Raw genomic sequence first — 13,150 nt, 5'->3', positions numbered from 1 at the left:
CTAGCATTCTGTTATGCAATTTGCAAGCAAACATTCCAGATAAGAATTATTAGCCAGATTATGTAGCATGCTATTTTAAACTTCAGTCTTGAAGTTATTGTTCCTTAGGAGTTGGAACACCTAGTCTTGTTTTTCAGAATAATAGATAATATCCGCCATCTAGTGGACATAAGAGAAATAATTAATTTGACTTTTTACCAAACTTGTACCTTCTAGATATGTTGAGTAGAAACTACCCTCAGGCCAGCCAACAGTTGCCATCACCAGACTGCATTCTCTACATACATTCCAACAGAAACTTTTTAAATAATAGATCAGGATTGTTTAGGTGAATTCAGTGTTGGGATTCAGCCAGTTTGCACTACTTCAGGAGAACCGGTTGTTAACTTTCTGAGCAGTTTGGCAAACTGGTTGTTGGAAGAAATCATTAGGACAGAGTACAGGTTGTTAAATTATTTGAATCCCATCACTGGGTGAATTCCAAAAAAGCATGTTTTAGCTCATTCACAAGGCTCCCCACTGAAATATTTAAGAGAGCATGTTCTCATGATGTCACCTCCATCTCATTGCTAACCCATTTCTGAAGCAAGCCTGAAACTTTACATGTTCTGTGGAAGTGGTATTTTTCGTCTTTCCTGTTATAACAGCCTGGAAACAGTTCGGGAATCTTAGGTGCATGGAAGAAGATTCTTGGGATGATCCAATCTGGGTTGGCCATCTGCTTAGCTTTTTCTTTAAATGTTTACTTGAATGTTAATTTTAGCCCCATATACTGTATGTGTGTTTTAGAATTCGTTATATGGCATATCTATTTTTCTTTGTACTGGATTATTTTAACTTTATGGGGTTTGGGGGTTTAGTTTACTTGCAGATATTTCAGTACCTGACTAGGTAACATAATGAGAGCTACTGAGCATGGGATTTGCTCCCTGTTCATATACTTCTGTATATTTGTTCTGCTAGTGCTGGTGAGGTTTTCTTCTTGGTAGTACCTCAACTAGGATATTGTTCTGCTTGATTATTCCTTTAGTGTTAATCCCTGGTTATCAGGATGTAGGCTGCTAGAAAGGTTGTGTTCTGGACTTTTCTTGGCTTTTTTATTGTCTCTTTTGAATGGTTTGTCAATGTGTTCTATCTATTGATGGCTAAATTTATCTGAATGCCAAGTTTCTAGGAATTCTCTAGCTTTTTGCATTTGACTTGGCCTAGAATGCTCAGTTTCCTGGTTGAAACTCTCTGGTTGTCCATGTATTAAGAATTTTTCATTCTCTTCTGCTAGTTGGTATTCATGCACGTGCTCCGCTAGTCTTCTGCCCATTCACCCTACAAAACCCCATCATCTCCACCCAGCATACTCTTCCAGCCTGCTGAGATAACTGTTAACTGGTGTAACACATCTGGTGACCACCCAGTTTGGGAAGGCTGGTTTTACCATATCCAATATTACTTTTTGAAAGAGGGCCCTGGAGTCAATTTCAGTGACTATGACTAAGGCTGTGCATTGTGGGCATGCATGTATTTAATGAAACGCCTTGTAACTTTCAAAGTTGATGCCAGCGACATTCAGCACTTTTACCAGCTTTCTCAAAACTGATTTTCTCCCCTATCTTGCTTTCATTACAATTCTCACAAGAACGAGTCCCTAATATAGGTCTCCTGTGTGAGCAGGGGGTTGGACTAGATGATCTCCAAGATCCCTTCCAACTGTTACTGAAACGGGTGGGTGTTGATGTGAATTAAAGTTTGAAACGCTCCTTGTGATCCAAGGAAGGAGAGGGGGTAATGTTTTTAAAATCTGTTGAAGTCTGCAGGCAAAATAACGCAGTCTATTCGATAGCGCGGACTAACTCCGGCTCAAGCCTGTAGAATAAAAATCCGAGACTCCTCGTGATAGGCAGTTTATAGCTGAATTACCAAAACCCCAATTAAAACGAAGCTTTTTTATCGCTCGTAAAGCCCTAAACCGCAACGAAGTCATTTGTTTCCTTTCATGGGGGGTTCACACACAATTGTCGCTAGTCTCGAACACCCCTAAAACAACCCTGTGCCTTTCTTTCATAAAGCTGGGAGCAGCCTCTGGCCTTGGACCGCCAACCGTTTCAGTAACAGAGTTGGAAGGGACCTTCGAGGTCATCTAGTCCAGGGGTCTCCAACCTTGGTCCCTTTAAGACTTGTGGACTTCAACTCCCAGAGTCCCTCAGCCAGCAAAGCTCTGGGAGTTGAAGTCCACAAGTCTTAAAGGGACCAAGGTTGGAGACCCCTGATTAGTCAACCCGCTGCTCAACTAAGGATTCGGACCGCCGTTTCGCGAACGAGCAGACAATCCTCTGCTCTACTAGGGTTTCGGACCGCCGTTTCGCGAACGATGAAGGGGTCCTGTGGAAGAACCAGATCGGAACACTCCCCTCCCCCGCACCCCTCATCCTCCACCGACGACTTTGGCTAGAACGCCAAAGCGCAGGCGCGCTGGCGGGTATTTCCTTGGCCAATCTCTTTCTCGCGCAGGGGCGGCTCCACCCACCGGCGGCTGACGAACTCTCGTGCTCGGAACCGCCTTCGCAAGAAGGGGAAACAGCCGAGCGTGCTTGCTAGAACGTTCTTGAATTCCTTTCTTCTTCCTCCTCCTCCTCGTCACCCCGTCTTTTGTGACGCAAACACGATGCCCCGCCTCTTCCGCACCGGCAGTTTTTTTCTACAATCGTGCGTCGCCGCTCGGACGAAAGGCGGCTGGAGGGTTTCGGGTCAGCCGCGCTTCTCGTCTTGGGGACCGGGGGCGCACCAAGCCTTGAGCCGCCGGCTCCTCCTCCTCCTCCGCCTTCCGTCCCGCGGCTGCCTTCGCTCCGTCGCCATGAAGAACCTGCCGTACTTCTGCCGCGGAGAGGTGGTGCGAGGCTTCGGCCGGGGCTCCAAGGAGCTGGGCATCCGCACAGGTGAGCGCTGGGGGACCGGGGAGTCGAGAGGAAGGGCGGGTGGCGGCACCTCCTTCTCTTCGACGCCCCTGCCGGGTTCTTTTGGCGACCGACTGGGCGTTTTTTTTTGGGGGGGTGGGGAGGTCGGCTTTCCGCTCTCTTTCTTTCCCTGAATTAAGAAAATTAAGAAAATTAAGAAACTTTAAAAGCTGGGTGAGGAATTCTGGGAGTTGAAGTCCACAAGTCTTAAAGGGACCAAGATTGGAGACCCCTGTAAGCGGAGCTGCGCTTGTGGGTTTTTTTTTTTATTATTTGGGTCTGGTAATAGGAAATCCCGTTCAAAGTCCAGCTCAGCCCCTTCCTGTAGATAGTAGCGCTTGTGGGGCTTGTATTTTTTATTTTTGCCCATAGTACAGAACGACTTAATTTTTTAATTTGATTTTTATCCCGGAGTTATTACTTTATAATTTTTATTTATTTTTATTTATTTATTTATTGTTCATACTTTTATACCGCCCTATCTCCCTAGGGACTCAGGGCGGTTTACAGCCATATAAAAACATATATATATATATATATACAAAGTAAAACATTAATTTAAAAAACTTATTACATAGGCCGAATATTTAAAATAGAGATATAAATAATAAAACCCCATTAAAACCAGATTTAAAATTTAAACATTTAAAAATCTATAAATACGGGTAGTCCTCGACTTAACACCAGTTCATGTAGTGGCCGTTCAAAGTTACAACTGGACCAGTGGTGGGTTTCAAAATTTGTTACTACCGGTTCTATGGATGTGGCTTGGTGTGTGTGGCAGGGGAAATCTCCATTTCCACCCCACTCCAGGGGGAGGTTACTGCAAAAATCCCCATTTCCTCCCAATCACCTGGGACTCGGGAGGCAGAGAATAGATGGGGGCGGGGCCAGTCAGAATTTTTACTACCGGTTCTCCAAACTACTCAAAATTTCCGCTATCGGTTCTCCAGAACCGGTCAGAACCTGCTGAAACCCACCTTTGAACTGGACTGAAAAAAAGTGACATGACTGTTTTTCGCACGGATGATCTTTGCAACGTCCATGTGATCACGTGATCAAAATTCGGATATTTGGCAATTGGTTCATATTTATGACGGTTGCAATGTCCGAGGTTGTCCCCTTTTGCAACCCTCTGAGGGACAAAGTCAAAGTCAAAGTTAAGCTGGATTTACTTAACAACTAGATTACTAACTGATCAACTGCAGTGACTCACTTAACAACTGTTGGAAGAAATGGGGCAACAAATGTCTCATTTCACAACATAAATTTTGGGCTCAGTTATCATAAGTCGAGGATTATCTGTAACTCAAAGTGGTGAACTTCCTCCTCCTCTTCCTCTTTCCTTACAACAACCTTGTGAAGTGGTTGGGCTCAAAAAGAGCCACCGGCCTTTTGCTTAAAGTGAGGCTAGAACTCGCCATCTCCTTGTTTCTAGGCCTGCAACCTTAATCGCTACACCAAACCGGTCTAATTTCCCATAGACTAAGAAGAGGTATTGTGGGCTTCCAACATAACTTACAACCCTCATACTTTCTGGTATTCCATTGTCCCAATTACTTTGCCTAAATTCCTCCCCAACTGTTTGGATTAAAACCGTTTCCATAAGGGATATTTTGTGGTTATTTAGAATCAGGCTTCTACATCTAACGGAAAAAGGTAGTAGCATGTAGGTTTTTAACAATTCTGATTTGAAACTGCTCACTATAATGTTCCTAGTTCTCAGTAGATAGTCCTGAAGGGTAATGGGCTTTTTGTTAACTACTTACATGACGAACATGGGCACATTCACGAACTTTCCATTCCTTTTTAAAAGAGCTAATGTAACACAAGTGATGTTACAAGGTGGGGTTGTGTTATATTATTAGGTGACATACCTTCATTATGTTCTAGACTAGGTCAGTGATGGCTAACCTTTTTGCTGTCATGTGCCAAAAGCGTGGGGAGCATGGAGGGATTGCATGCGCGCGTGCCCACACCCATAATTCAATGCCCCCCACGCATGTGTGCGTGACTCCCCCCCCGCCCGCACTCCTCCCGCTTTTGGCATGCAACAGCAAAAAGGTTACTGGTGGGCCTGGTAGGTCCATTTTTCTCTCTCCCCACGCTCCAGAGGCTTTCTTGGAGTCTGGGAAGGGTGAAAACAGCTTTCCCATCCCCCCCCCCGCCCCCGAGGCCCTCCAGAGACCGGAAACGGCCTGTTTCCCAATTTCCAGTGGGCCCAGAAGGCCCGTTTTCGCTCTCCCCAGACTCCAGAGATTTTCTTGGAGCCTGGGGAGGGTGAAAACAGCCTTCCTCATCCCCCCGAAGGCCGGAAACGGCCCATTTCCCAACTTTTAGTGGGCCCGGAAGGTCCGAAAATCAGCTCGCTGGTGTATACATGCGCGCTGGAGCTGAGCTAGGGCAACACTCATGTGCCCACAGATAATGGCTCCGCGTGCCACCTGTGGCCCCCCTGCCATAGGTTCACCATCATGGGACTAGATGCTGTTTTCTTCTACCCAAGATAAATATTTATGCAAATTATCAAATTGCAAAAAAACAAAAATTCCTGGAAATTCAAATGCAGCCTGGCCTTCTTGTTGAGTGTTTGTGCATGTCTGTATTTGAAGAGTGACTTAAACATTAATATAACTTACCTTAGATATATTTAGACTACCCTAAACTATAGTCAACCTCACCTGGATTATAGTAAGGTATTTATAGAAGTGTATGTATTGATCTAAATCTTTTCTGCCTGCTCTTTTCACATGTGCTATGAGTTATTTTAATGATCCATATAAATGTTTTATTTTTCAGCTAACTTTTCTGAAGAAGTGGTTGATAGTTTCCCATCTGATATCTGTACTGGCATATACTATGGATGGGGTTGTGTTGGAACTGGAGATGTGCATAAAGTGGTTTTGAGTATAGGTTGGAATCCGTATTACAAGAATGTTAAGAAATCAGTGGTGAGTATGTTCTGTGTTAATATCTTAAAACTAGCTCAGGACCTGATCAATAGAAATTTATTTTTGGACAGTTTTTGCTGGAACCATTAATATAAACATTTACCAGGATTTGTTTAATGATACTTTTAATTCCTGACCATTAAAGTGAATTATCAAAATCTTATTCAATACAGAATATACCAATTCCTTTATTCTATAGAATGTTAACATTTTATATATTGTATAATTGAGACTTTTGTAACAGAATTATTATCAAGTAACCCTTGACTTATGATCACAATTGAATCCAAAATTTCTGTTGCTAAATGAAACATTAGGTGAATTTTGCCCTCTTTTACGACCTTTCTTGCCACAGTTGTTAAATGAATCACTGCAGTTGTTAAGTTAGTAACACGGTTAGTAAATGAATCTGGCTTCCCCATTGACTTTGCTTGTGAGAAGGTCACAAAGGGTGGTCACATGACTCTGGGACACTGCAACCCTCATAAATATGAGTCAGTTGCCAAGTGTCTGAATTTTGCTCACCTGACCATGGGGATGCTGCAACAGTTGTAAGTGTGAAAAACAACCCTAAGTCACTTTCAGTGCTGTTGTAACTTCGAATGGTCACTAAATGAACTGTTGTAAGTCGAGGACTACCTGTACAGGTAGTTCTCACTTCAATGATCTTAATTGAAAATGGAATTTCCTTTTCTAAGCGAAACAATTGTTAGGCAAAACATCACATACCAAAGGCAGTTTCAGAGGTTCCAGTTGTGATATTTAGGCAAGGTCTGTGTGATTGTTAGTCCAGAAGCTCACACTTTTCCTGCACACGCCTTTATTTTAACTCCTTTCACCCATTTATCTCCCCCCCCCCCAAAAAAATCTGCTCTTTTGGGTACCGTGCACTCTTCTGTTTATCCCTGCCATCCCCTGGTGACCTTTGCTGTCTTCACTTCTTGCTGCCAGCAAGTTGCAGTCCTGTGATGTGTGCAGGAGGACAGAGGAGCTTTCTCTGTCTTGTGGTGCGGAAGTGAGTCATGGGGTGCTCCATCAGTGGGCAAGACAAGACAGATCGTAGCTCCCTGGGCAAAGGTGGAAGCTGTGAGGAAGAGGCTGTTTGGGGTAGTTGCGGAATTAAAGGAAATGAAGGATGAGGGCTTCTTGGAAGTGCAGTGCATGCTCTACAGCTCACATTGTGAACAGTGCTAAAGAGCCAACCTTCAGGGCTAGCAACAGGTTGGAGGTGAGCCCAGCACTGGCAGAACCTATTCACACACTCTGCATGTTCTTGTCCTAACCTGCCTCTTGTAAAGGCTCCTGCAAAATGTGGGCAGGCTACAAAGCATCCAGATTTTGATAATGGGACCACAGGATCACATGCAATAGCAAGAACTTTGAGGACCAGCCATAAAATATGTTCAGTGCTATCCTAACCTGGAACGGTGGTTGAATGGTCATTAAACAAGAACTATCTGTATTCTGTATAGAAATAAATAGTTGGTTTGTTTTTACTCATATTTAAAACTTCTAAAAATAAGTATGTCTTTATTTCAGTGCTTTAATATATACACAAACAATGTTTTTTTAGGAAACACATGTCATTCACACCTTCAAGGAAGACTTTTATGGGGAAGTACTCAGCATTATCATTGTTGGTTATATAAGACCAGAACAGAACTTTGATTCTTTAGGTAAGTCTTGAGTATTTGTTTGACACATGATAATGCCTACTAGTAAGAAATAAACTAAATAAGGTAGTTAGTATCATTACTATACAACAGGAGTTCTTAAAATTTAGGTTGCTGAGGCAAAGAACGTGAAAATGTTTATGCCTGTATTGGTTTGGGTGAAATTGTAGATCAGAAACATTTTCTTCCTGAAGAAAATTTACATTTGCAACATCTGCCTATGGTGCACATTACATAGGAGCAGAAAAATATGGAAAATTGCAATTATCTGGGTGTAAAAAGCACTACCCAACTGATAAATTTCACTTTGAGTGATAAGTTGCATTGTACTAGGAACAAGAAGCCCCAGTCTACTGCAATGTAATGCTGGAAGCTTACATCTCTCAGCCCAATCTACTTCACAGGATTGTTGATGTGCTACAAAATCCATCTTGACTTCCTGGAGTAAATATATAAATTATGTTTATAATTCAGTAATGTCGTGTTTTGATATTATATGAATAACAGTCATGACTTTTTTCTTGCTCTGTTTCTACTTCCTCTTTGGCAAAATATGAGTTATGCAAACTATAATTGAAAGCTACATTGTTTTAAATTCTTTTAACTATTTCCTCAATTTCCACTTTTTCTCCATAGAAAAAGCAACATACATAGAGGCACTCTCAGACTATAACTCACTCAGTTTAGGTGGTATGAAAGAAACTTGTAGACAGCAGATGCTTTAAATATTTCATCTTGAATCAGGCTTTTATCAATATTGTATACTTTGGAATTTTAGTGATTCACAGGTGATCCAAGTCTGGCCCATGACGAGTTAGACAATATGTCAGCGTTCCAGAAACCCTCCCAAGTCCAAGTAAAAACTCTGAAGCAAGCATTTTTCAAAGTTTTATTTACTAGAATAGGTAAACTGGCACCTCTGGGAAAATCTGAATCTGAGAGGTCCAGATTTTCCCTCAGTAAATCAAAACCCCCAAAACCATCCCCTCACTCCTCAGTCAATCATACGCGCCAATCACCATCCGTCCCATCTCGAGACAGCACTCCAGCCACTCCTCCAGATGCAGGATCGGCCTGACCTTGATCGACAGGAAGAATGCTATTATGTCTAAAGACAACTCCTCTACTAAATCTCCCCTCCTACTTTCCCACACATGAGAAAATGGCAGCATGGAAGCTTCCGGCCTAATATGGCTTCCAAAGCTGACACAATAGAATAGAATAGAATTTTTATTGGCCAAGTATGATTGGACACACAAGGATATATAACAATAACAATGGGGGTGGCAGTGGCAGCATTGGGGGTTGGGCAGTGGCATCATTGGGCAGCGCTTTGACCTTCCGCAGCAATCCCAGTTTGTCATGTGGCCCCATGAGAAAATCAAATGCCTACCTCTGTTTTAGAAGTAGCTAATGTTTTATTTTTTCCTTTACAGATGCACTTATAACTGCTATTCAACATGACATTGACCAAGCTAAAAATCTACTAGATTTGCCAGAACACCAGAAGTTTAAAGATGACAACTTCTTTCACAGAGCAAATGTTCACAGTATGACTAATGGTCATTAAATATTTCCCTTTCTTTATTTCCACTGCAGTTATTTAAACTGAACTGATCTTTGCATGTTTTTAATAGAGAAGACTACTCTGCTCTTTAGGATTGTTATTCTGTTAGCATTACATTAAAATGGTTAGTGATTCTCTAAAAGTAACACTATTTTTGTTTTTTCAAAAAAAGGGCAACGTAGCTTGACAAATAGAAAGTGCAATCTCTTACATGTTGTTATTGCCATCTAACTGCAGACAAAAGTTCGTTTCCTAAATGTTTCTAAATATGTCTAATTATTGCTATTTATTTAATTAATAATGCCCATGCTGGATATTTTTATAGTGAAAGATTTCCAATGGAAAAGTAGAAATGGTATCAGTAATTTTACTGCCTGAGTAATTGTCCTAGTGGCTTTTAATTGTTCATTTGAAACATTAGCTGGATTCATTTGAAGCCCTTTTCGATCCCTTTAAATTAGGATTTAAGCCCTCTGTGACTGAATTACGCTATTAATTTCAATGGGAATAAAAGCATAACTTAAATTTCTTCTGCCTTCAACTGAGAATTCCTAGATATTTATAGAGCTTATTTATTTCACTGTTTTATCATACAGTATAGAATAGAAAGCCTTGATCTTAAGAGAGGCATCTGAACCTGGAACAAACCTTTATTTTCGCAAAAGCTCCTTTACTTTTGATGCAATTTTGCTATTACAAAGCAGCCTTTCATTTGATTAAATGCTCCTTCAATTTGCTTGGGAAAAAATGTGATGAATTTAGGTCTTTGTGTATATGTCCAGGTAGGCTTGACTTACATTTGGGACCAGAATGTCAAAGTCATTGAGCAGTATGGTTGTCAAGTGATATGTCACGTGACTGCTTCAGTTAACCACTGTAATTGTAGCACTCCCAGTTGTGGTCCTTAAGCAATCACCTGGGTGGTTAGGTGAACGGATTCACAAGGAGCATGGGGGTACCTTGGGGTAACGGAGGCCCTAAGAGGCTGTGAAGAGGCAGTAGGTGAATTGGGTGTTGCTGTAAGGCAGTGCAAGGCCAAAGAAAGAAGCTGTAGCCACCCCTGGAAGCCACAACTGTAAAATGCCTGGGTAGTTGCAAGAGCACAGCACAAAACAGCCCCCCCTCATACACAAAGGAATACACAGTGGTGTACAAAGCAGCTACCCTGTAAAAGTGCCAGTTAGAGGGAGATAGGTTGGTAGTTGCAGTTGCAGTGCCCCTGCAGTCATAATAGGCTGCCAGGTGTCCACGAGGCCAGTGCAATACTTGTAACTTCGGTTGCGGCTCACAAATCCCTTTATTCAGTGCTGTTGTAACGTCGAATGGTTGCTGAACAAATGGCTGTAAGTCAAGGACTACCTGTATGTATGCATTGTGTGTCTGTGTATGTACACATACATGCATATATGTATGTACAGTCAATTCTTGTTTTTCACAGAAGTTAACATTCTAAAAGTAATAAATGCTGATTTACTAACTATTGCTCCTAGGGGAAGTGCAAAGTACTTTTATAGTATGGGAAATGAAATAAAAAGGCAAAGTATCACTTTATCAGCCTCAGTGGGAACATTTTTCTGTTCTGAGCCTGTCTCCAAATGACTGCAAAACTGCTCTGAGCCTGTCTCCAAATGACTGCAAAACTGCCATGAGTATTTGACATTACATATTTATTTCAGTGCGTAGGTGAAATTGTAAATACGAAATACGCAAATAATGGGGATAAACTGTGCACATGTATTCGTGTCTGTATACTTGGCTTATGAGCTGCTATAAAGTGTGTGTGTGTGTGTGTGTATGCAGATATGTGTATTAAGATGTAACTAGCATTCCTAACATGTTCCTGTTATTGCAGCTTTCATAGCATCTCTGTCAATATAGGGATTTGCTTGTCCGAGGACATTTATATGCTTGGAAAAACAAAACAAAACACCAGAAGCTTATTACCAAATTATGTTTTTTTTCTGCTTATATTTTTCATTTTGATACATGTTTTTATGTAAAATGCAACAAAAATTATTTTAATTAAATGTTAATTGAATTGGTAAATGTTAGAAAATGGGATGTGCATTTAATTGAAAAGTCTAGTCTGGAAATGTGTACACTATGTGTATGGAGAATGAATTGGAAAATTCAGTTGATTGCACTTTGATGATTTTACAAATGCACTAATGGGTACAAGCTTCTAGGGATTGTGTAGAACATTTGAATCTTATTTATCTGTAGGAAAGAGCTCACATTGAATATATGTAAATAAATGGATCAGGGGAAAGACCACCCCAAATATATGTTCACTGCATGAGCATCATGAATTGGAAGTCTTGTGTCTTTCATTTAAGAGGCCCCAAATTGTTCATTTGCAAGGAATCCTGAATTCTGTTTTTCATGGTTCATATTTTTATTATTTCATACTTCATTACCATTAAAAAATTTGGATTCTTCTTATTTTTATCTTGGTAAAGTGCCCATGTTTTCTCTTTTTACCCACTCTGATATGCAGTACCAAGGCTTTACAGATAATCCTCCGTTTATGCCCATTTGTTTAGTAATAGTTTCAGATTCAGTGGCGCTGAAAAAATGACTTAATTTGTTCTTTGCACTTAGAAAGCATTGCAGCTTCTCCTCAGTCATGGGATCAAAATTTGGGTGCTTGCCTACCAGTTTGGAATTATAATGGTTGCCACATTCTGTGGTCACATGACCACCATTGCTTAAATATTTGCTTAATGATTAGCAAAAAATGGTTTTAAAATTTGGTGTGACTCAATGACCACATTGCTTAGCAACAAAAGTTCTGGTCCCAAATGTCATAAGTCAAGGACTACCTGTGCATATTTCTTCGTAGCTTAATACAATCTAGGACTGCCACTCATTTAAACCTGTGTGCCAAAGAATATCTTTTTCAGACTGCTGATGGGCTATGTACCTACAGTTAATCCTCAATTTACAACAGTTAATTTAGTGACCGTTCAAAGGTACAACAGCACTGAAAAAAGTGACATAACCATTTTTCACAATTGCGCCATTGCAATATCCTCATGGTCACATAATTAAAATTCAGATGCTTGGCAACTGATTCATATTTGTGACGGTTGAGTGTCCCGTCTTTTGCAATTTTCTGACCAGCAAACTTGATGGGAAAACCTGATTCACTTACCAACCATGTTACTTAACAACTGCAGTGATTCACTTAACAATTGGGGCAAGAAAGGTCATAAAATGGGACAAAACTCATTTAACAAATGTTTTGCTTAGCAGCAGAAATTTTGGGCTCAATTGTGGTCACAAGTCGAGGACTACCTGTATAGCCATCTCCAAAATGTTTCAGTATAGTGGTTCAGTTCATGCTAGCTCCATAAATATGAATGTTAAGAGATCCCAGACATAATTGAATATACTGTTGGCAGTGTATATTTGTCAATTGTTTTGTTACTTTAGAAAGTGCCTTCTGACAGGTTACTTTGTGAGATAAATTGCTAACCTATCAATCATGACATGTATATAAATTATTTTTTAAGAGAATGTGTCACTGACAAAACACAAAGTTTTGGAAGCAGCAAGTACAAACCAGAAATCAAATATATTGAACAGTCCTGGTTTCTAAACAGCATATGGAATCAAATGAATATGTATTGAATTCTGCCTTTTTATATATAGAGAGATAAGCAATTTTAAATTTATCATTGTGATTTTATTAAGTTTTATTTTTCTATTAATTTCAACAAATAAAAACAGAAAGAAAAGCTATATGTTTTCTATTTATTTTTCACTCCACACAAATCTGAAAAATATCAAATACCATTCGGTTGTAATAAAACCATAGGCAACTTTTGGATGACTGCCAACTTAATTTAAGGTTGTTGTTTTTTTGAAAGGGTAAAAAGAATATGATAGAGCCAGTTTGTTGTAATAATTAAGGTACCAGGCTAGAAACCTGGAAACTCTGTTCAAGTCATACCTTTGACACAAAGCCAGTTGGGCAACCTTGGACCTATTAGTATCATTCAGGTTTCC

The 13,150-nt window shown here is 40.4% G+C and overlaps 1 protein-coding gene across 1 annotated transcript; it reads left to right on the top strand.

Annotated features, from left to right (window-relative positions):
- Positions 1–2,569: 2,569 nt before the first annotated feature.
- On the top strand, positions 2,570–9,285 carry RFK (riboflavin kinase). The gene is made up of 4 exons (XM_058171955.1): positions 2,570–2,930; positions 5,748–5,899; positions 7,473–7,575; positions 9,009–9,285. The coding sequence occupies exons 1-4, from the start codon at positions 2,660–2,662 to the stop codon at positions 9,140–9,142; spliced, it is 660 nt and encodes a 219-aa protein (XP_058027938.1). The 5' UTR covers positions 2,570–2,659; the 3' UTR covers positions 9,143–9,285.
- Positions 9,286–13,150: the final 3,865 nt, after the last annotated feature.

Source organism: Ahaetulla prasina, chromosome 2, assembly GCF_028640845.1.
Source record: "Ahaetulla prasina isolate Xishuangbanna chromosome 2, ASM2864084v1, whole genome shotgun sequence".
Taxonomy (NCBI): domain Eukaryota; kingdom Metazoa; phylum Chordata; class Lepidosauria; order Squamata; family Colubridae; genus Ahaetulla; species Ahaetulla prasina.
Note: the sequence above shows the minus strand (reverse complement) of the source record. Positions and strands in the feature narration are given on the sequence as shown.

What these genes read in the sequence shown, in the direction of transcription:
- RFK (XM_058171955.1), top strand. Translation starts at nt 2,660, where the DNA reads ATGCCCCGCCTCTTCCGCACCGGCAGTTTTTTTCTACAATCGTGCGTC. An exon ending in GGAGCTGGGCATCCGCACAG is followed by an intron (nt 2,931 to 5,747) that starts GTGAGCGCTGGG and finishes TTTATTTTTCAG; the next exon opens with CTAACTTTTCTGAAGAAGTG. An exon ending in AGAATGTTAAGAAATCAGTG is followed by an intron (nt 5,900 to 7,472) that starts GTGAGTATGTTC and finishes ATGTTTTTTTAG; the next exon opens with GAAACACATGTCATTCACAC.